This window comes from Oncorhynchus mykiss, chromosome 13 (assembly GCF_057628025.1).
Source record: "Oncorhynchus mykiss isolate SJ-2025 chromosome 13, ASM5762802v1, whole genome shotgun sequence".
Lineage (NCBI taxonomy): Eukaryota > Metazoa > Chordata > Actinopteri > Salmoniformes > Salmonidae > Oncorhynchus > Oncorhynchus mykiss.
In genome coordinates this window covers 71,789,983-71,812,207 of record NC_143034.1, presented here as the reverse complement: position 1 = coordinate 71,812,207, position 22,225 = coordinate 71,789,983, and the positions used below count along the sequence as shown (strand labels likewise).

General features: G+C 44.3%; 1 protein-coding gene across 7 annotated transcripts; it reads right to left on the bottom strand.

Annotated features, from left to right (window-relative positions):
• Positions 1–1,058: 1,058 nt before the first annotated feature.
• LOC110487460 (NLR family CARD domain-containing protein 3) lies at positions 1,059–22,133 on the bottom strand. 7 transcript variants are annotated; one of them, XM_090197477.1, is made up of 10 exons: positions 21,458–21,561; positions 17,662–17,710; positions 16,016–16,951; positions 14,111–14,224; positions 13,935–14,000; positions 3,545–5,296; positions 3,214–3,387; positions 2,912–3,085; positions 2,336–2,509; positions 1,059–2,053 (listed from the first exon to the last, which is right to left on the bottom strand). In XM_090197477.1, the coding sequence occupies exons 3-10, from the start codon at positions 16,180–16,182 to the stop codon at positions 2,041–2,043; spliced, it is 2,634 nt and encodes an 877-aa protein (XP_090053603.1). In that variant the 5' UTR covers positions 16,183–16,951; positions 17,662–17,710; positions 21,458–21,561; the 3' UTR covers positions 1,059–2,040. The 7 variants fall into 7 exon arrangements, with proteins under 7 accessions (XP_090053603.1, XP_090053606.1, XP_090053602.1 ...); XM_090197480.1 differs by having other exon boundaries at positions 13,935–13,997; XM_090197476.1 differs by lacking the exons at positions 17,662–17,710; positions 21,458–21,561 and adding an exon at positions 21,634–22,133.
• Positions 22,134–22,225: the final 92 nt, after the last annotated feature.

The following is a 22,225-nucleotide window of genomic DNA, read 5'->3' as shown; positions in this document are numbered from 1 at the left end:
AACATTTTGCAACGAAAAAGTAACATCTGTTCATGAGGTAGGCATATCTAGGCTACTTCTGCATTTCACATTACTAAACATTTTCCAGCAACTGAACTGCGTTTTTGAAATGCACACAGCTGTACACACACACAATGTTCAAATTATTTTATAAGTGTCATCATCCATTCTCCCTTAATTTAAGTAACCTAGTGCAGTGTAGCTCAGTTGGCCAGTTAGTAGAGAGTATGGTTCTTGCAACACCAGGGTTGTGGGTTCCATTCCCATGGAGGACCAGTACTAAGAAAATGTAAACACTCACTACTGTAAGTCACTCTGGATAAGAGCGTCTGCTAAATGACAAAAATGAAGGTTAATTTTGTAAATGCCGAATCGCTATGGCAAGACACATCATTCACCCAAGTTTCGTAAACAAATCGGGTCAGTGGTTATATCGTTTGTGACGAACATACGAACGGAGACAGATCCATAGTCCCCCCTCCTGATTTCATTGTGGGGGACAATAAGTCAATGTGCCACTAGAATAAATGGTATATACAGTATACCATATAGCAGTGGTAATATACACCATGTGAGCATAAACAGAATATAACAGAACCAGTTGACTTGGTGTACAGAGAGAACAAGAGAGGACCTAGTACAGAGCCCTGGGGGACAACGGTATTCTTCAAGAATATAATTTAAATGACTCATGAGATTAATTCAACTGTCATACATAATCATAACCCAAAATATAAACTGGTTTTACTTCTGTTTGTTAACAATGTAATTGTAAACAAACACTGTATTGCCTCAAACATGGTTACATTTTAATATCAGGTATTGCATCCATAACTCTGAATATGAGTTTGATACTGGTTACATTTCTCCAGCCCCATCCCTAAAAATGTTCACTAAAACAGTGGGAGCGTGACCACTTTGTTATAGTTTAAGCCACCGATTGCCCCCTTTAAAGACATTGAGTTCACACACTTAGGCCTATATGTAGTTATATGTGAGTATGAACATTCATAGCTGTGGAAACCAAGTCATTCAATTAATCACAGATTGACACGATGTCACACGGCAATAGGACAGTTTTACTTCATATATTTAAGGAACGTGAAATACAGGTTACCATAGATTAACACACAGGGTCACATAGAATGTAAGAAATGCTACTTGTTTTAAACCCCAAGGTGCTACAATAAAAACACATCCAAGCAATTAGTATTCAATAGTAGAAAGACTACAGAGGCCTATAATACACTGAAATAAAAAGATAGGTAAGACCTACAGCAGAGTTACTTGTAAGGACAGAAACTATTCAAATATTATTTTTTGGGTAAATGCTGAATATGTCGGCTCAGTCGGAAATGCAATCTGTACCGCTTCAGTTATACAGATTGAATAGCGCACCAAGTCATACCCGGCAATAGGAATAACTAACTACTATTATTCATTTTACTGTTAAAATTAAATACTACTTATATTAAATTAATTGGACTATTATTCATTTGTATTATTCATTTTGAATATACAGTAATTCAAAGATTAAAACAGGGTTACATACAATTTGAATAATTCTACATTACTATAATAAAAAAATAGATATATATTTGTAACACGCTTTTCAAAAACCCAAGGATGCTACAATAAAAATCCAAGCAATTAGTACAACACACATGACAATCCAGACATCAAATACACTGAAATAAAGCTATCAGTCTGGTAAGATGTACAACAGAGTTACTAGGAAGACAATAAGGTTGTTGAGAACCTGTGACACTAGGTGCTGTAGTTGTCCTGGAGGGCAGGCAGTGTGTCCCCAGTGATGCATTTGTTGAGGGAGAGATATTTTCCTGGCACCACTTCACCAGGGCTCTCTGATTGATTGAGCGATTAAAAAGGAGCTATCATTGTTGATTCAAAGCATTGAATATTTACATTCACGCACTTTGAAATTTATTTTGTAACTGTCCCAGAAGCATTTAACTGCAGCGCACTCCCACAACCAAGGATTTTGAGTTGAGGCCATTCCTTCACTGAATCTGTGAGCTGTCAATCATTTAACCTGGGAAGGAAAGAAGGGAAGTGGATCTAAGTCCTCATACAGCAGCTTAGACATATAGGGGTCGTATTCACTAGACATCAAAGAGAAGATCACGGAACAAAACGGGCAGGAACTACCTGAACTTATCCAATAAGAAACTAGCATGTGTTGCAAAATGTTTCGCTACAGTTTGCACAAATGAATATGATCCGGGTGTCTGGATGTCTACAATGGCTAATGGCTAATGGCTAATTGTTCACTATATTACTGTGTTCATAAAACTGTGATCTTAAAAAAACTCACCGCAGTCTCTCCAGTGAATAGAGGGGATCCTCTTGTACAGAAGAGAGCAGCTTTACTCCAGAGACTCCTGGAGTATTTCCACTCAGGTCCAGCTCCTTCAGGTGGGAGGGGTTTGACCTCAGAGCTGAAGCCAGAGAAGCACAGCCTTCCTCTGTGATGCTGCAGCCTGCCAGTCTGTGGAAAGTGAGGCAGAAAGGTACACAGTATAAAATATTACAGAAAATGTCAGTTTAGCATCTAAAGATGATACAATTAATGATAAAAACTGACAAATTGTCATTGATTATGACATCAGAGACCAAGTCCCAATTATGGCATCAGAGACCAAGTCCCAATTATGGCATCAGAGACCAAGGTTGGAATTTAATCCACGTTTTGAGCAGAGACTGGACAGCCGACAATGCTGACAACATTATCCCAATGTTTGTGGAAATCGCATTCACTCTAAATGTAGCGCATGTCGATCGAACATAAATGGGCTTTGAAAGTCACACTGTCAGTTGTCCAGTGCACTGCCTTGGATAAAGTCCAGGACCAAGTGAAATGTAAGTTAAACTCCATGAGGGTTAGCCTTACCTCAGTGTCTCCAATTTACATTGTGGATTCTCAAGTCCAGCACAGATGAATCTCACTCCTGAATCCTGGAGTTCATTTCCTCCCAGGTCTAGCTCTCTCAAACTTGAGGTGTTTGAGCTGAGAGTTGAAGCCAGCACCTCACAGGATTTCTCAGTTAGGTTGCAATCATTCAACCTGGAGAGATGATGCAGCTAAGTAATCCACACAAATCTATAACTACATTTACAACATGAAGAATATACATCTTCATATCTCCAACATCCACTTCACTTTGCAGTGGAGACAGTCACAAAGTCACTCACTTCAATGTCTCCAGTTTACAGTGTGTATCCTCCAGTCCAGCAGAGAGCAGCTTCACTCCTGAATCCTGGAGTTTATTTCCACTCATGTCCAGCACTCTCAGACAGCATGAGTTTGATTTGAGAACAGAAGCCAGTGCCTCAAAGCTTTTCTTGGTGAGTTTACATTCGTTCAGCCTGTGGAAAACATTGCTGCATCTTAAGATACCCAGGTGCCCACAAATAAATGCCCCGTTTGGGACTGAATTATCAGCCTAACTAGTCATTCAAACTGATGTTCATTATTATGTTACATTAGCATGCTGTCTGGAAACCAATTTGACTAAGCACTTACAGGGCTTTTCTAGAGGATCTGACAACTGGGAGAAGTTTGAGAAGAGCATCATCTGATCTGATGTATTTCTTCAGGTCAAACACATCCAGCTTCTCGGAGGTCAGCAACATGAAGACCAGAGCAGACCACTGTCCAGATGAGAGTTTAGATTTTGATAGACTTCCTGATCTCAGGTAGCTTTGGATCTCCTCCTCTAGAGAATGATCATTCAGTTCATTCAGACAGTGGAACAGATTGATACACCTCTCCAGGGGGAGGTTCTTCCTGATCTTCTCCTTGATGTACTTGACTGTTTCCTTGTTGCTCTGTGATCTGCTTCCTGTTGGTGTCAGTAGGCCTTGTAGGAGATGCTGATTGGACTCATGAGAAAGGCCTAGAAGGAAGCGGAGGAAAAGGTCCAGATGGCCATTTTCAAACTGCAAGGCCTTGTCCACTGCATCTTCATATAGACTGTTTTTGTTGTGGAGGGATCTCTCTTTAGCCATCAGATTGTTGTTGTTGTTAGTGAACATGAGGAACACATATAGTGCAGCCAGAAACTCCTGGATACTCAGATGTACAAAGCAGTACACCTTCATCTGGTTAAGCCCAGACTCTTCTCTGAAGATCTGAGTGCACACTCCAGAGTACACAGACGCATCCTTGATGTCAATGCCACACTCTCTCAGGTCTTCCTCATAGAATATCAGATGGCCTTTTTCTAGCTGTTGAAAAGCCAATTTTCCCAGTGCCTGAATCATCTCTTTATCCCAGTGAGAATCGTTGGCATGCTCTACAGGATATTTCTGAGTCCTCAGTTTTGACTGGAAGATCATGAGGTGAGTGTACATTTGAGTCAGATTCTTGGGGATCTCTCGACTCTCTGCTTCAACCAATAGTCTCTCTAGGACAGTGGCTGAAATCCAACAGAACACAGGAATGTGGCACATGATGTGGAGGCTCCTTGATGTCTTTATGTGTGAGATGATTCTGCTGGCCAGGTCCTCCTCACCGATTCTCTTCCTGAAGTACTCCTCCTTCTGTGGGTCATTGAACCCTCGTACCTCTGTCACCTGGTCAACACACTCAGGAGGGATCTGATTGGCTGCTGCAGGTCGGGTGGTTATCCAAATGTGAGCAGAGGGAAGCAGATTCCCTTTAATGAGGTTTGTCAGCAGAACTTCCACTGAAGTTGACTCTGTGACATCACAGCAGATCTTATTATTCTGGAAGTCCAGAGGAAGGCGACATTCATCCAGACCATCAAAAACAAACACAATATTTTTGTTTTCTGAGATTTCTGATTGTTTTGTTTCTATAAAGGAGTGATGAAGTAGTTCCATCAGACTTAGATTTTTATCTCTCATCAAGTTCAGATCCCGAAAAGGAAGTGGAAAGATGATCTGGATGTCTTGATTTGCTTTTCCTTCAGCCCAGTCCAACATGAACTTCAGCACAGACACTGTTTTTCCAATGCCAGCAACTCCCCTTGTCAGCACTGTTCTGATAAGCTTGTCTTGTCCAGGTAAGGGTTTGAAGATGTCATTGAGTTGGATTGATGTCTCGTGTTCTACTTGACAACTGCATGCTGTCTCAATCTGTCTCACCTCATTCTGATTATTAACCTCTCCACTTCCAGCTTGTGTGATGTAGAGCTCTGTGTAGATGTTGTTAAGAGGTGTTGTTTTTCCTTGATCTTCAATGCCCTCAAATAAAGAATATGTCCTATTCTTCAAGTAGGGTTTAATTTTATCCTGGACTTCTGTTGGGTACCTATAGGTGGAAACGAAAGATACATGTTCCTTGTTGAATTGAATTAAATTGATTTGGGTAAACATTTATAATATAACTAAACTCTAATCTGGATGCGATCAATGATGAAACAGTACAGAGTTTGACATTCTATAGTTTGGTAGGCTAAGTGAAGATTATAGGACAACATTTGGTGCATTTTACTGGGAGACAACGCTATCTGCATCTCCTAATAGCTACACTAAACCTTGGGTCTCACTATTATTGTTACGGTGCGTGAATGAGGACCCAAAAGCGAATTAACTTAAACAGAGCTTCTTTAATTACCAAACATAGGTAGGCTCAGACGGACCGGCAGATTCCAACAGGACAAGACAAGGTTACAGCAAACATGACGACAGTCTGGTTCAGGCATGAAACACAACAAACAAGAATCCGACAAGGACAGGAACAAAAACAGAGAGAGATATAGGGGACTAATCAGAGGGAAAAGGGGAACAGGTGGGAGAAGGGGTGACGAGGTAGTCAAGAGGAGACAAGGAACAGCTGGGGGAAAGCGGGGGAGAAAAGGTAACCTAACAACGACCAGCAGAGGGAGACAGGGTGAAGGGAAAGGACAGAGACAAGACACAACATGACAGTACATGACAGTACCCCCCCACTCACCGAGCGCCTCCTGGCGCACTCGAGGAGGAAACCTGGCGGCAACGGAGGAAATCCTCGATCAGCGCACGGTCCAGCACGTCCCGAGAGGGAACCCAACTCCTCTCCTCAGGACCGTACCCCTCCCAATCTACGAGGTACTGGTGACCACGGCCCCGAGGACGCATGTCCAAAATTCTACGGACCCTGTAGATGGGTGCGCCCTCGACAAGGATGGGGGGGGGGGGGGGAAGACGAGCGGGGGCGCGAAGGACGGGCTTGATGCAGGAGACATGGAAGACCGGGTGGACGCGACGAAGGTATCGCGGAAGTAGAAGTCGAACTGCGACAGGATTAATGACCCGAGAAATACGGAACGGACCAATGAACCGCGGGGTCAACTTGCGAGAAGCCGTCTTAAGGGGAAGGTTCTGAGTGGAGAGCCAAACTCTCTGACCGCGACAATATCTAGGACTCTTAGTTCTACGCTTATTAGCAGCCCTCACAGTCTGCGTCCTATAACGGCAAAGTGCAGACCTGACCCTCTTCCAGGTGCGCTCGCAACGTTGGACAAAAGCCTGAGCGGAGGGGACGCTGGACTCGGCGAACTGAGATGAGAACAGCGGAGGCTGGTACCCGAGGCTACTCTGAAAAGGAGATAGCCCGGTCGCAGACGAAGGAAGCGAGTTGTGGGCGTATTCTGCCCAGGGGAGCTGTTCTGACCAAGACGCAGGGTTACGAAAAGAAAGACTGCGTAAGATGCGACCAATAGTCTGATTGGCCCGTTCTGCTTGACCGTTAGACTGGGGGTGAAAGCCGGAAGAGAGACTGACGGAAGCCCCAATCAAACGGCAAAACTCCCTCCAAAATTGAGACGTGAATTGCGGACCTCTGTCCGAAACGACGTCTGACGGAAGGCCATGAATTCTGAAAACATTCTCGATGATGATTTGTGCCGTCTCTTTAGCAGAAGGAAGCTTAGCAAGGGGAATGAAATGAGCCGCCTTAGAGAACCTATCGACAACCGTAAGAATAACAGTCTTCCCCGCTGACGAAGGCAGTCCGGTGACAAAATCTAAGGCGATGTGAGACCACGGTCGAGAGGGAATAGGAAGCGGCCTGAGACGGCCGGCAGGAGGAGAGTTACCGGACTTAGTCTGCGCGCAGACCGAACAAGCAGCCACGAAACGACGCGTGTCATGCTCCCGGGTGGGCCACCAAAAACGCTGGCGAATGGAAGCAAGCGTACCCCGAACGCCAGGGTGGCCGGCTAACTTGGCAGAGTGAGCCCACTGAAGAACGGCCAGACGAGTAGGAACGGGAACGAAAAGAAGGTTCCTAGGACAAGCGCGCGGCGACGGAGTGTGAGTGAGCGCTTGTTTTACCTGCCTCTCAATTCCCCAGACAGTCAACCCGACAACACGCCCCTCAGGGAGAATCCCCTCGGGGTCAGTGGAGGCTACTGAAGAACTGAAGAGACGAGACAAAGCATCAGGCTTGGTGTTCTTAGAGCCCGGACGATAAGAAATCACAAACTCGAAACGAGCGAAAAACAGCGCCCAACGCGCCTGACGCGCATTAAGTCGTTTGGCAGAACGGATGTACTCAAGGTTCCTATGGTCAGTCCAAACGACAAAAGGAACGGTCGCCCCCTCCAACCACTGTCGCCATTCGCCTAGGGCTAACCGGATGGCGAGCAGTTCGCGGTTACCCACATCATAGTTACGTTCCGACGGCGACAGGCGATGAGAAAAATATGCGCATGGGTGGACCTTGTCGTCAGAGGGGGAGCGCTGAGAAAGAATGGCTCCCACGCCCACCTCTGACGCGTCAACCTCGACAACGAACTGTCTAGAGACGTCAGGTGTAACAAGGATAGGAGCGGATGTAAAACGATTCTTGAGGAGATCAAAAGCTCCCTGGGCGGAAACGGACCACTTAAAGCACGTCTTGACAGAAGTAAGGGCTGTGAGAGGAGCTGCCACCTGACCGAAATTACAGATGAAACGACGATAGAAGTTCGCGAAGCCGAGAAAGCGCTGCAGCTCGACGCGTGACTTAGGGACGGGCCAATCAATGACAGCTTGGACCTTAGCGGGATCCATCTTAATGCCTTCAGCGGAAATAACAGAACCGAGAAATGTGACGGAGGAGGCATGAAAAGTGCACTTCTCAGCCTTCACAAAAAGACAATTCTCTAAAAGGCGCTGGAGGACACGTCGAACGTGCTGAACATGAATCTGGAGTGACGGTGAAAAAATCAGGATATCGTCAAGGTAAACGAAAACAAAGATGTTCAGCATGTCTCTCAGGACATCATTGACTAATGCCTGAAAGACAGCTGGAGCGTTAGCGAGGCCGAAAGGAAGAACCCGGTATTCAAAGTGCCCTAACGGAGTGTTAAACGCCGTCTTCCACTCGTCCCCCTCCCTGATGCGCACGAGATGGTAAGCGTTACGAAGGTCCAACTTAGTGAAAAACCTGGCTCCCTGCAGGATCTCGAAGGCTGAAGACATAAGAGGAAGCGGATAACGATTCTTCACTGTTATGTCATTCAGCCCTCGATAATCTATGCAGGGGCGCAGAGACCCGTCCTTCTTCTTGACAAAAAAAAACCCCGCTCCGGCGGGAGAGGAGGAGGGGACTATGGTACCGGCGTCAAGAGCTACAGACAAATAATCTTCGAGAGCCTTACGTTCGGGAGCCGACAGAGAGTATAGTCTACCCCGGGGGGGGGTGGTTCCCGGAAGGAGATCAATACTACAATCATACGACCGGTGTGGAGGAAGAGAGGTGGCCCTGGACCGACTGAACACCGTGCGCAGATCGTGATATTCCTCCGGCACCCCTGTCAAATCACCAGGCTCCTCCTGTGAAGAAGAGACAGAGGAAACAGGAGGGATAGCAGACATTAAACATTTCACATGACAAGAGACGTTCCAGGAGAGGATAGAATTACTAGACCAATTAATGGAAGGATTATGACAAACTAGCCAGGGATGGCCCAAAACAACAGGTGTAAAAGGTGAACGAAAAATTAAAAAAGAAATGGTTTCGCTATGATTACCAGAAACAGTGAGGGTTAAAGGTAGCGTCTCACGCTGAATCCTGGGGAGAGGACTACCATCCAGGGCGAACAAGGCCGTGGGCTCCTTTAACTGTCTGAGAGGAATGTCATGTTCCCGAGCCCAGGTCTCGTCCATAAAACAGCCCTCCGCCCCAGAGTCTATTAAGGCACTGCAGGAAGCTGACGAACCGGTCCAGCGTAGATGGACCGACAAGGTAGTGCAGGATCTTGAAGGAGAGACAGGAGTAGTAGCGCTCACCAGTAGCCCTCCGCTTACTGACGAGCTCTGGCCTTTTACTGGACATGAAGTGACAAAATGACCAGCGGAACCGCAATAGAGACAGAGGCGGTTGGTGATTCTCCGTTCCCTCTCCTTAGTCGAGATCCGGATACCTCCCAGCTGCATGGGCTCAGCACCCGAGCCGGCAGAGGAAGATGGTAGTGATGCGGAGAGGGGGGCGACGGAGAGCGCGAGCTCCTTTCCACGAGCTCGGTGACGAAGATCAACCCGTCGCTCAATGCGAATAGCGAGTTCAATCAAGGAATCCAAGCTGGAAGGGACCTCCCGGGAGAGAATCTCATCCTTTACCTCTGCGCGGAGACCCTCCAGAAGACGAGCGAGCAAGGCCGGCTCGTTCCAGCCACTGGAGACAGCAAGAGTGCGAAACTCAATAGAGTAGTCTGTTATGGATCGATTGCCTTGACATAGGGAAGACAGGGCCCTGGAAGCCTCCTCCCCAAAAACAGATCGATCAAAAACCCGTATCATCTCCTCCTTAAAGTCCTGATACTGGTTAGTACACTCAGCCCTTGCCTCCCAGATTGCCGTGCCCCACTCACGAGCCCGTCCAATAAGGAGAGATATGACGTAGGCGACACGAGCAGTGCTCCTGGAGTAAGTGTTGGGCTGGAGAGAAAACACAATATCACACTGGGTGAGGAACGAGCGGCATTCAGTGGGCTCCCCAGAGTAACACGGCGGGTTATTGATTCTGGGCTCCGGAGATTCGAAAGCCCTGGAAGTGGCCGGTGGATCGAGGCGGAGATGGTGAACCTGTTCTGTGAGGTTGGAGACTTGGGTGGCCAGGGTCTCAACGGCATGTCGAGCAGCAGACACTTCCTGCTCGTGTCTGCCTAGCATCGCTCCCTGGATCCCGACGGCTGAGTGGAGAGGATCCGAAGTCGCTGGGTCCATTCTTGGTCGGATTCTTCTGTTACGGTGCGTGAATGAGGACCCAAAAGCGAATTAACTTAAACAGAGCTTCTTTAATTACCAAACATAGGTAGGCTCAGACGGACCGGCAGATTCCAACAGGACAAGACAAGGTTACAGCAAACATGACGACAGTCTGGTTCAGGCATGAAACACAACAAACAAGAATCCGACAAGGACAGGAACAAAAACAGAGAGAGATATAGGGGACTAATCAGAGGGAAAAGGGGAACAGGTGGGAGAAGGGGTGACGAGGTAGTCAAGAGGAGACAAGGAACAGCTGGGGGAAAGCGGGGGAGAAAAGGTAACCTAACAACGACCAGCAGAGGGAGACAGGGTGAAGGGAAAGGACAGAGACAAGACACAACATGACAGTACATGACAATTATGAACTCAGCAAAAAAAGAAATGTCCTCTCACTGTCAACTGCTTTAATTTTCTTATTTTCAGCTAATTTAACATGTGTAAATATGTGTATGAACATAACAAGATTCAACATAAGATAAACAGAGACATAAACTGAACAAGTTCCACAGACATGTGACTAACAGAAATGGAATAATGTGTCCCTGAACAAAGGGGGGTCAAAATCAAAAGTAACAGGCAGTATCTGGTGTGGCCACCAGCTGCATTAAGTACTGCAGGGCATCTCCTCCTCATGGAATGCACCAGATTTGCCAGTTCTTGCTGTAAGATGTTACCGCACTATCCCACCAAGGCACCTGCAAGTTCCTGGACATTTCTGGGGGGGAATGGCCCTAGTCCTCACCCTCCGATCCAACAGGTCCGAGACGTGCTCAATGGGATAGAGATCCGGGCTCTTCGCTGGCCATGGCAGAACACTGACATTCCTGTCTTGCAGAAAATCACACACAGAACGAGCAGTATACAGTGCCTTGCGAAAGTATTCGGCCCCCTTGAACTTTGCGACCTTTTGCCACATTTCAGGCTTCAAACATAAAGATATAAAACTGTATTTTTTGTGAAGAATCAACAACAAGTGGGACACAATCATGAAGTGGAACGACATTTATTGGATATTTCAAACTTTTTTAACAAATCAAAAACTGAAAAATTGGGCGTGCAAAATTATTCAGCCCCCTTAAGTTAATACTTTGTAGCGCCACCTTTTGCTGCGATTACAGCTGTAAGTCGCTTGGGGTATGTCTCTATCAGTTTTGCACATCGAGAGACTGAAATTTTTTCTCATTCCTCCTTGCTAAACAGCTCAAGCTCAGTGAGGTTGGATGGAGAGCATTTGTGAACAGCAGTTTTCAGTTCTTTCCACAGATTCTCGATTGGATTCAGGTCTGGACTTTGACTTGGCCATTCTAACACCTGGATATGTTTATTTTTGAACCATTCCATTGTAGATTTTGCTTTATGTTTTGGATCATTGTCTTGTTGGAAGACAAATCTCCGTCCCAGGCTCAGGTCTTTTGCAGACTCCATCAGGTTTTCTTCCAGAATGGTCCTGTATTTGGCTCCATCCATCTTCCCATCAATTTTAACCATCTTCCCTGTCCCTGCTGAAGAAAAGCAGGCCCAAACCATGATGCTGCCACCACCATGTTTGACAGTGGGGATGGTGTGGTCAGCTGTGTTGCTTTTACGCCAAACATAACGTTTTGCATTGTTGCCAAAAAGTTCAATTTTGGTTTCATCTGACCAGAGCACCTTCTTCCACATGTTTGGTGTGTCTCCCAGGTGGCTTGTGGCAAACTTTAAACAACACTTTTTATGGATATCTTTAAGAAATGGCTTTCTTCTTGCCACACTTCCATAAAGGCCAGATTCGTGCAATATACGACTGATTGTTGTCCTATGGAAAGAGTCTCCCACCTCAGCTGTAGATCTCTGCAGTTCATCCAGAGTGATCATGGGCCTCTTGGCTGCATCTCTGATCAGTCTTCTCCTTGTATGAGCTGAAAGTTTAGAGGGACGGCCAGGTCTTGGTAGATTTGCAGTGGTCTGATACTCCTTCCATTTCAATATTATCACTTGCACAGTGCTCCTTGGGATGTTTAAAGCTTGGGAAATCTTTTTGTATCCAAATCCGGCTTTAAACTTCTTCACAACAGTATCTCGGACCTGCCTGGTGTGTTCCTTGTTCTTCATGATGCTCTCTGCGCTTTTAACGGACCTCTGAGACTATCACAGTGCAGGTGCATTTATACGGAGACTTGATTACACACAGGTGGATTGTATTTATCATCATTAGTCATTTAGGTCAACATTGGATCATTCAGAGATCCTCACTGAACTTCTGGAGGGAGTTTGCTGCACTGAAAGTAAAGGGGCTGAATAATTTTGCACGCCCAATTTTTCAGTTTTTGATTTGTTAAAAAAGTTTGAAATATCCAATAAATGTCGTTCCACTTCATGATTGTGTCCCACTTGTTGTTGATTCTTCACAAAAAAATACAGTTTTACATCTTTATGTTTGAAGCCTGAAATGTGGCAAAAGGTCACAAAGTTCAAGGGGGCCGAATAATTTCGCAAGGCACTGTAGCTGGTGGCATTGTCACGCTGGAGGGTCATGTCAGGATGAGCCTGCAGGAAGGGAGGAGGAGGATGTCTTCCCTGTAACGCACAGTGTTGAGATTGCCTGAAATGACAACAAGCTCAGTCCAATGATGCTGTGACACACCGCCCCAGACCATGATGGACCCTCCACCTCCAAATCGATCCCGCTCCAGAGTACAGGCCTCGGTGTAACGCTCATTCCTTCGACGATAAACGCAAATCTGACCATCACCCCTGATTCGACAAAACAGCACCTCGTCAATGAAGAGCACTTTTTGCCAGTTCTGTCTGGTCCAGCGACGGTGGGTTTGTGCCCATAGGCGACGTTGTTGCCGGTGATGTTTGGTGAGGACCTGCCTTACAACAGGCCTACAAGCCCTCAGTCCAGCCTCTCTCAGCCTATTGCGGACAATCTGAGCACTTATGGAGGGATTGTGCGTTCCTGGTGTAACTCGGGCAGTTGTTGTTGCCATCCTGTACCTGTCCCGCAGGTGTGATGTTCGGATGTATCGATCCTGTGCAGGTGTTGTTACAAGTGGTCTGCCACTGCGAGGATGATCAGCTGTCATTCCTATCTCCCTGTAGCGCTGCCTTAGGCTCCTCACAGTACGGACATTGCCATTTATTGCCCTGGTCACATCTGCAGTCCTCATGCCTCCGTGCAACATGCCTAAGGCACGTTCACGCAGATAGCAGAGACCCTGGGCATCTTTCTTTTGGTGTCTTTCAGAGTCAGTAGAAAGGCCTCTTTAGTGTCGTAAGTTTTCATAGCTGTGACCTTAATTGCCTATCGTCTGTAAGCTGTTAGTGTCTTAACGACCGTTCCACAGGTGCATGTTCATTAATTGTTTATGGTTCATTGAACAAGCATGGGAAACAGTGTTTAAACCCTTTACAATGAAGATCTGTGAAGTTATTTGGATTTTTACTAATTATCTTTGAAAGACAGGGTCCTGAAAAAGGGACGTTTCTTATTTTGCTGAGTTTAGTAATCATGCAATTTTATTCACATTTCTAGTATGTCAGACTGAATGATGTTGTCCAGTAGACAAGGGATCTAATGACAAGCAAAATTAGGCTTCCTAAATGATGAATTGGAGCCTAGTATCTGGAAATTCACAGAGTAAAAAGGTACCAGATGTCAGACACATGACTGGTGAATAAAATGTATTGAAAATAGGTAGGATGCTGTGCAAACGGTTATAACTTACACTCTGTCATCAGTAGGGACTCTGGGTTGGTGATCCATTGACTGGTCATTCTCCTCAGAGATACTGCTGGGTATAAATGAGTACAGAGAGTAATAACATCAGTCTTCATCTATACAGAAGATGCTAAATAAAAGGAAAAAACATAATCAAACACCATGTTATATCTTAGGTTTCACCTTTGCCCAGTGGATAATTCTCCCTCCTTGAAGAAAATAGGAAGTCCCATCGACTGACCACTCTTCATGGAGATACCACTAGGTACAGGTGAGACTGGTCGGTCTGTCTTGAACCTGTTTAAGGCAGGATTTGAATATCCAACATAGGTGAGTTTGCACACATTTTAGATTTTTTTTTTTTATGGTTGGTTACTTATTTGTCACCAGTCAATGCACATACAGCTAGGTATAGGTTGGTGATCTAGTACATTTGTCTCCAACAAAATGTCTGTTTTGAATGAAATATCTGTTTTGAATGAAATAATGACAAACAAGATGAGAAACAAGATTCTCTGGTCTGATGAAACCAAGATCGATCTCTTCGGCCTGAAAGCCAAGCATCAAGTCTGGAGGAAACCTGGCAACCTCCCTATGGGGAAGCATGGTGGTGGCAGCATCATGCTGTGGGGATGTTTTTCAGCGCCAGGGACTGGGAAACTAGTCAGGATTGAGGGAAAGATGAACGGAGCACAGTACAGCGAGATCCTCAATGAAAACCTGTTCCAGAGCGCTCAGGACCTCAGAATGGGGAGAAGATTCACCTTACAACATGACAACGACCCTAAGCACACAGCCAAGACAACAGAGTGGCTTCGGGACAAGTTTCTGAATGTCCTTGAGTGGCCCAGCCAGAGTCTGGAGTTCAATCTTGGTTTCATCAGACCAGAGAATCTTGTTTCTCACGGTCTGAGGGTCTTCAGGTGCCTTTTGACAAACTCGTAGCGGCTGCCATGTACATTTTACTGAGGAGTGGCTTCCAGCTGGCCACTCTACCATAAAGGCTTGATTGGTGGAGTGCTGCAGAGATGGTTGTCCTTCTGGAAAGTTCTCCCATCTCCACAGAGGAACTCTAGAGCTCTTTCAGAGTGACCATCGGGTTCTTGGTCACATTCCTTGGTCACTTTCCCCCCGATTTCTCAGTTTGACCATTCGACCAGCTCTAGGAAGAGTCTTGGTGGTTCCAAACTTCTTCCATTTAAGAATGATGGAGGCCACTGTGTTCTTGGGGACCTTCAATGCTGGAGAAATGTTTTGGTACCCTTCCCCAGATCTGTGCCTCGAAACAATCCTGTCTCGGAGCTCTACGGACAATTCCATCAACCTTATGGCTTGGTTTTTGCTCTGACATGCACTGTCATTTGTGGGAACTTATATAAACAGGTGTGTGCCTTTCCAAATCATGTCCAATCAATTTAAATTTACCACAGATGGACTCCAAGTTGTAGAAACATTGAGGGTGATCAATGGAAACAGGATGCACCTCAGCTCAATTTCGAGTCTCATAGCAAAGGGTCTGAATACTTATGTAAATTAGGTATTTCTGTTTTTTGTTATAAATTTGCCATAAAATTTGCTTTATCATTATGGGGTATTGTGTGTAGATTGCTGAGGATTTTAACAAATTTGATCCATTTTAGAATAAGGTTGGAATGAAACAAAATGTGAAAAAAGTCTAGGGGTCTGAATACTTTCCCGAAGGCACTATATTCTCCAAAGATAGCACGTTCGCCAATAGAATGGATGGTAGAGGCGGTCTATCCACTTGCCAACGTAGTTTCATAAGGGTGCCCGCACAGCGGCCCCTATAGTGACATATTTTTCTCTTCCAAGTGTCGGAGATTAGGGTCTAGTCCCTGGTGAGCAGTATGTATGTCTTGCACTAAAGACTCATTGAAGTAAAAGTCTTCATCAAAATTGAGGTTAGTGATTGCTGTTCTGATGTCCAGAACCTCTTTTCGGTCACGATGGCAGAAACATTATGTACAAATAAATTAATATTATCCATTCTTCGCAACCAATACTGGTTCGTACAAGAGTTTTGACAAAATATTAGCTCCTTCACACTTACCTATTTGATGATCTTACCTCTTAAGCTCCCTGTCAGTGTCCTGTTCGGCAGGAAAACGTAGTTTAGGGGACATTGCTCCCTCAGTCCCCGAGAAACTCATTCCAGAAGCAGTGGCTTCTTCTTCAGTATCTTCACAGATACTAGAGGGAGTGCTTCCCTCCTCATACTCCCCAGAGAGACTCATTTTGGCACAGTGTACCCCACACTGGACTTTTAAAAAACAGCACTATTTGCAACACTTGTAGTGCAATAGAACATTAATTTCAAGCTTAACAGAAATACAACTTCTTAGACAGTTGAAGCTGATCTACGCTGATAGGGGGTTGTGCAAAATAAAGTCTTGGTGCTTTGTAGCCTTATTTACTTTATGCCTGTAATTCACTGTTGGTACATAATTAAGTTTTGCTAGTAGTGCAAAGGTGCAACCCAGCTTGCATCCTCCTTGCTGTCGGAAGAAAACCACCAAAACTGAAACCAGGAAATGGAAAAAAAAAGGTCCCTATTTTAACATTGAGATCCTAGAGTTGTGGATAGTTACCAAAAACATTCAATGTAACAAAAAACTTAACTGACAAATTGAGGTTTTTCTTCCGAGAGCAACAAAACTTTGCCTGTGACTTAAAAGTCTGTCATAAAGACAAACTGCTTACTTTATGTGCTATAAGTGTGTGTGGTTGATTGGGTTAGAGTTGTGATTATTACCAGTAGTGGCAGTTACACTTAGCATATTTTTATTTTACCAGGAAAGTCAGTTAAGAACAAATTCTTATTTTCAATGACGGCCTAGGAACAGTGGGTTAACTGCCTGTTCAGGGGCAGAACGACATGTTGGTTGATGATGACAACACCCGTTGAGTTAGATTTGCATTTCAAATTAACTGTGTACAAGGGGTCCTACAATGTGCCTCTCCTCGGGGGAATTCATGACAGACCTCTGATCAGGATGTGCTGATCTGTGAACACACAAAGCACTTTATTTGACACACAGCAGAGAAGTGGTTAAATTGAATGTTAAAATCCCCCAAGCTGAATGGATACTTGCCAAACTGTAGTTTCCTTTGGCTTCACTGTGGACAAGCCACTATTTTTTTCAACTGTAACTAGCCCAAATATTATGGCTTATATAGCTAATATCAGCCATACCAAACAAACTATTTTGCCACAAGTTTTGTGAAGGACATCTTAATACTGCTATTACTGCTGCTAACAGGCCTAATAATAATTATAATAATGTTAATAGTCATGTATAGCCTACACCTTCCATACTTAAAAATACAGAAAAACATGCACACAGAATCACTTTAGACTGACTAAAGGAATGGTCTGTCTTTATCTCTTAGTAATGATTTCAACAACAGAAATCCCCCCCCCCCCCCCACACAAGTTTGCTGCGGTGTCCCGAATAATAATAATTCTTATTCTTATAAACGAGTAGCCTAACAAATCAGCCTACTTAAGTGTTAATAACAATAACAATCTAGACATAATACTTGGAAATATTTAGGCTACTTTTCATTACATTTTCTATTCTTGGAAATGTTTGTTTATTTTAGTGCTGCATTGCCTATTTCATTGCCTATACTACAGGAATAAATCCCCTACAAAAAATATAGTTTTGTTACTTCCCTCACATTCGGATCATAGAAGGAGAAACTTTGCCTACCCAATCATTCCTGTTTGACATGCAGATAGGCTACTTCAGAAATACATGCCTAAGGAATATCAAGACAGAAATGCGTTCTCAGCAAGGGAGTAATTCAATCTCTTGTGATGTGTCATGGCACATTTATGTAAGCCACTTTACAAAGCAGTCTGTAACTCTATTGGAAGGATGCGACACCATTCTTCCATTCGAAATTCAATCAATGAACTCGTTTCAAGAAGCTAGGAGTATATTGCACGTCACTACTTCACAGGAGAGACATTTGAACGTATTTTTTAAATGTATTTCTTATTTTGGCAGAAATGCCTTCTGGAACATGTCAACTTTCATGTGCCTTAATAATAAATGTGTATGTCATCTGTAAATATGAATACAATTGTTAAATTATGAGCCTAGTTGATTTGGCCACAGAAAAAGTGAGCAACCTTCCCTCTAGCCATGTTTAGCTGAGATAATGGATAGGCTGGACATGCCGGGAGATGAGTTCGGATTGGTCTGCCATGTAGCATGCTTCTCTCTATAACATGAGCTGCTCAGTACGTGTTGATAATGCTTTCTACAGATGTTTTTTGAAAGATATTACGTTAGCCATCAAGAACTACAAAAGTGTTGCTACTATTCTCAACAACATTGATGCCCTGAATTTACCAGGCACTATCGACAAAGACCAGTTGGATAAAGTTGTGATGGGCTACTTTTTACACATGCCACGGTATGTGTGAACCGGAGTGACCAAACAAGAAGTGTCTGCGTGTCTGCTGTAAAGCATTCATCCATGTATATGGGGGTAAGAGTCTAGCTACATTTTCAGATATGATATGTTTCTAGTTTTGGCAGGAAGTCGTTTTCGTTGCAAGTTAAAGCGTACTGTTAGCTAGCTAACGTTAGCTTGCTACCTCGCTAGCTAACGTTACGTGTATGATCTGTGTAGTAATATTATTCATATCAGAAATCTATTTGCTATTGCTAGTTATAGCCTAATGTTAGCTATAGCTAGCCCAAACCCATCTGGACAAGAGGAATACCTATGTGAGAATGCTGTTCATCGACTACAGCTCAGCATTTAACACCATAGTACCCTCCAAACTCGTCATCAAGCTCGAGACCCTGGGGCTCGACCTCGCCCTGTGCAACTGGGTCCTGGACTTTCTGACGGGCCACCCCCCAGGTGGGGAGGGTAGGTAACAAGATCTCCACCCTGCTGATCCTCAACATTGGGGCCCCACAAGGGTGCGTTCTCAGCCCTCTCCTGTACTCCCTGTTCACCCACGACTGCATGGCCATGCACGCCTCCAACTCAATCATCAAGTTTGCAGACGACACTACAGTGGTAGGCTTGATTACCAACAACGACGAGGCAGCCTACAGGGAGGAGGTGAGGGCCCTCGGCTGTGGTGTCAGGAAAATAACCTCACACTCATCGTCAACAAAACAAAGGAGATGATCGTGGACTTCAGGAAACAGCAGAAGGAGCACCACCCTATCCACATCGACGGGACAGTAGTGGAGAGGGTAGTAAGTTTTAAGTTCCTCGACGTACACATCACGGACAAACTGAAATGGTCCAACCACACAGCCAGCGTGGTGAAGAAGGCGCAGCAGCACCTCTTCAACCTCAGGAGGCTGAAGAAATTCCGCTTGTCACCAAAAACACTCACAAACTTTTACAGATGCACAATTGAAAGCATCCTGTCGGGCTGTATCACTGCCTGGTATGGCAACTGCTCCACCCACAACCGTAAGGCTCTCCAGAGGGTAGTGAGGTCTGCACAACACATCACCGGGGGCAAACTATCTGCCCTCCGGGACACCTACACTACCCGATGTCACAGGAAGGCCATAAAGTTAATCAAGGACAACAACCACCCGAGCCACTGCCTGTTCACCCCGCTATCATCCAGAAGACGAGGTCAGTACAGGTGCATCAAAGCAGGGACCGAGAGACTGAAAAACAGCTTCTATCTCAAGGCCATCAGACTGTTAAACAGCCATCACTAACATTGAGTGGCTGCTGCCAACATAGTGACTCAACTCCAGCCACTTTAATAATGGAAAAATTGATGTAATAAATGTATCACTAGCCACTTTAAACAATGCCACTTCATATGTTTACATACCCTACATTACTCATCTCATATGTATATACTGTACTCTATACCATCTACTGCATCTTGGCCATGCCGTTATAAACCATCACTCATTCATTTATTTTTTGTATGTACATATTCTTATAAGGTAATTGTTGTGAAATTGTTAGGTTAGATTAGGTTAGATTACTCGTTAGATATTACTGCATTGTCGGAACTAGAAGCACGAGCATTTCGCTACACTCGCATTAACATCTGCTAACCATGTGTATGTGACAAATAAAATTTGATTTGATTTATATGAACATGTGTGCATGTCTAGACAATAGTGACCCATCCACTTAGCTTGATGTGGCTGGGGGGTGGTTATAGAATATCTTTCACATGACCCATCAATTTAGACAAGTGTGTCTGGGTAAACGTCATCTAATAATGAGCAAATATTTACACAATATTTGTATCTGAACATTTTCTATTTTTTTTATCAATATTGCTAGTATGCAAGTAACCATTTTCACTGTACCGTTTACACCTTCTGTATCCTGCGCATGTGACAAATAAAACGTAGATTTGATTTTATAGTGTGTTTTTTACTAGAGACTGTAATGTGAAGAATAACATGACCTGCACCAAAGTCAGATTAGGATATAGGCCAAGGACGAGATAAAGTGTATTGTTACTACTACTTTTACCACTTTTAGTCTTGAAATATTTGGTTGTTTATGACACCTTTTTACTCACTCCTTTTAGCACATTGCCTCATATGTGAATCCTTAAAGAGATAGGTGGGGCTACGGTTTAAGAGGGTGAATAGGTGTAGACAAAGGCTGCGTTTCAAACATATAGACACACCCTCCTCCACTTACCCTCGCCTTATGCCCTTGGGGGAATCCACGCTGAAGTTAGCAATGTAAGCCCCTCAGCCCCTTGTTTGTGATTGAATTTGCGAGTGTACAATTATGTTCACTCCGGGGCCTGAAACGCCCCATAATTCTATTAGCGATGATTGTACATCCCCTAAGAAAAGTCAGCCAAAACGTATAACCAACATCAATATGGAGAAGTGAACATACAAAAGTAAAAACACATGTAAATAAATTCAATTGTGCTAATAATGCACATGACGGCACAAACAAGTATCGTAAAATTAATGATGCTTTTGTTTGGTTCGCATTTGGAAACGTTAGCTAGCGCATTCAACTTTCCCTGACATCACACTTATACATAGTAATTTTCGATTGACTTGATATCTTCGGATGGCTAGCATTCGACGTCTGCGGATGCATTGACTTCTAGCCAAGATATGAAATGACTGTAGTGCATAAGTGACACATTTCCCTGCAAGTGTTAACTGATCATACATCATGATACATAATCAGAAGTGTCCACTTAATTTAAGGGCTGAGAGGAGATGGTGTGTATTTTACATTTTTACGTGTTTGGAATGCAGCCAAAGAATATCTCTCCAGTATATGTGACAAAACATTAGCACACACTATTTCACATACAGTAGGTTTTTAAAGGACCAAAGTGGTTGGTCTGCTTTGCGTTTCCATTTGCGATGCTAGTATCGCCACAGCCCTAGCAGCTGTACTTTATGGCGTTTTAACTTCAGGTTAGGTATATCTGTAAACACATGGATTAACAGTAGACTAGCCTATTTTGTTACTGGTGCATGTTCTTTTAAGCAATTCGGAGAAGTTGCCTACCTGTCTTTTGTCTCCTGAAAATAGCATACATTTTCCAGACACAGACAACTACATCCAGCGCCTGTTGTGTGCACTTCCTTGCATACGTGTATTTTGTCTACTGCAAATACCATACATTTTCCCAGACACAGCTAACTACATTCAGAAACCTGTTATACAAGGATATGGAGTTTCACCTGAGGGGAATCCAACGAAGCAAGCTAAATCTACTCAGTGTTTTCTAAAGATAACCAGCTTCACATTCCAACTCTGGCTTCTTCCATACGACTACGGATATTGCTCTTCCGTCCGCTTGTTGTAAATTCTGATCAGGGGCAGGCTAAAAGGGGACAGATCGAAATAGTGGAGGGTTACCCCACCCCAAAAAATACTTTACATTTGCTCTTTTGCAGGTTTTAATATAAAATGTATTCCACCCTATCCACATTTCCATATCTGCTTGCATACGCCTCCCCTGTATGTGACTCGCTCTTTCATAATCAGTTGGAAGTTGCAATGGGCAATTTGCATATATATACATTGTCTTTTTGAACATTTAGATTTTTTGCAACCCTCCCCTATTCCGAAATAATAAATGAATTACAAACTAGCTAGCTAGCTATTTATTGTAATGAAATAGGCAGGGAGCAGGTCTCGAACCCTCGACCCAGCCGAAGTCCAGCGCGCTATCGACTGTGCCGCAAAAGCATGCTCAAGCCGCAGAGTCGATATCCGCGCTTATAAACCCAGGGTTGTTACAATATATTTGAATCAATCTACAACAGGCTA

Excerpts from the sequence above, each read along its gene's own strand:
- LOC110487460 (XM_090197476.1), bottom strand. The coding sequence starts at position 16,182 with ATGAGTCTCTCTGGGGAGTATGAGGAGGGAAGCACTCCCTCTAGTATC. Across the intron at positions 14,225-16,015 it reads ACTGACAGGGAGCTTAAGAG|GTTCAAGACAGACCGACCAG; the intron begins GTAAGATCATCA and ends TGCCTTAAACAG. Across the intron at positions 2,510-2,911 it reads TGTAAATTGGAGACACTGAG|ACTGGCAGGCTGCAGCATCA; the intron begins GTAAGGCTAACC and ends CACTTTCCACAG.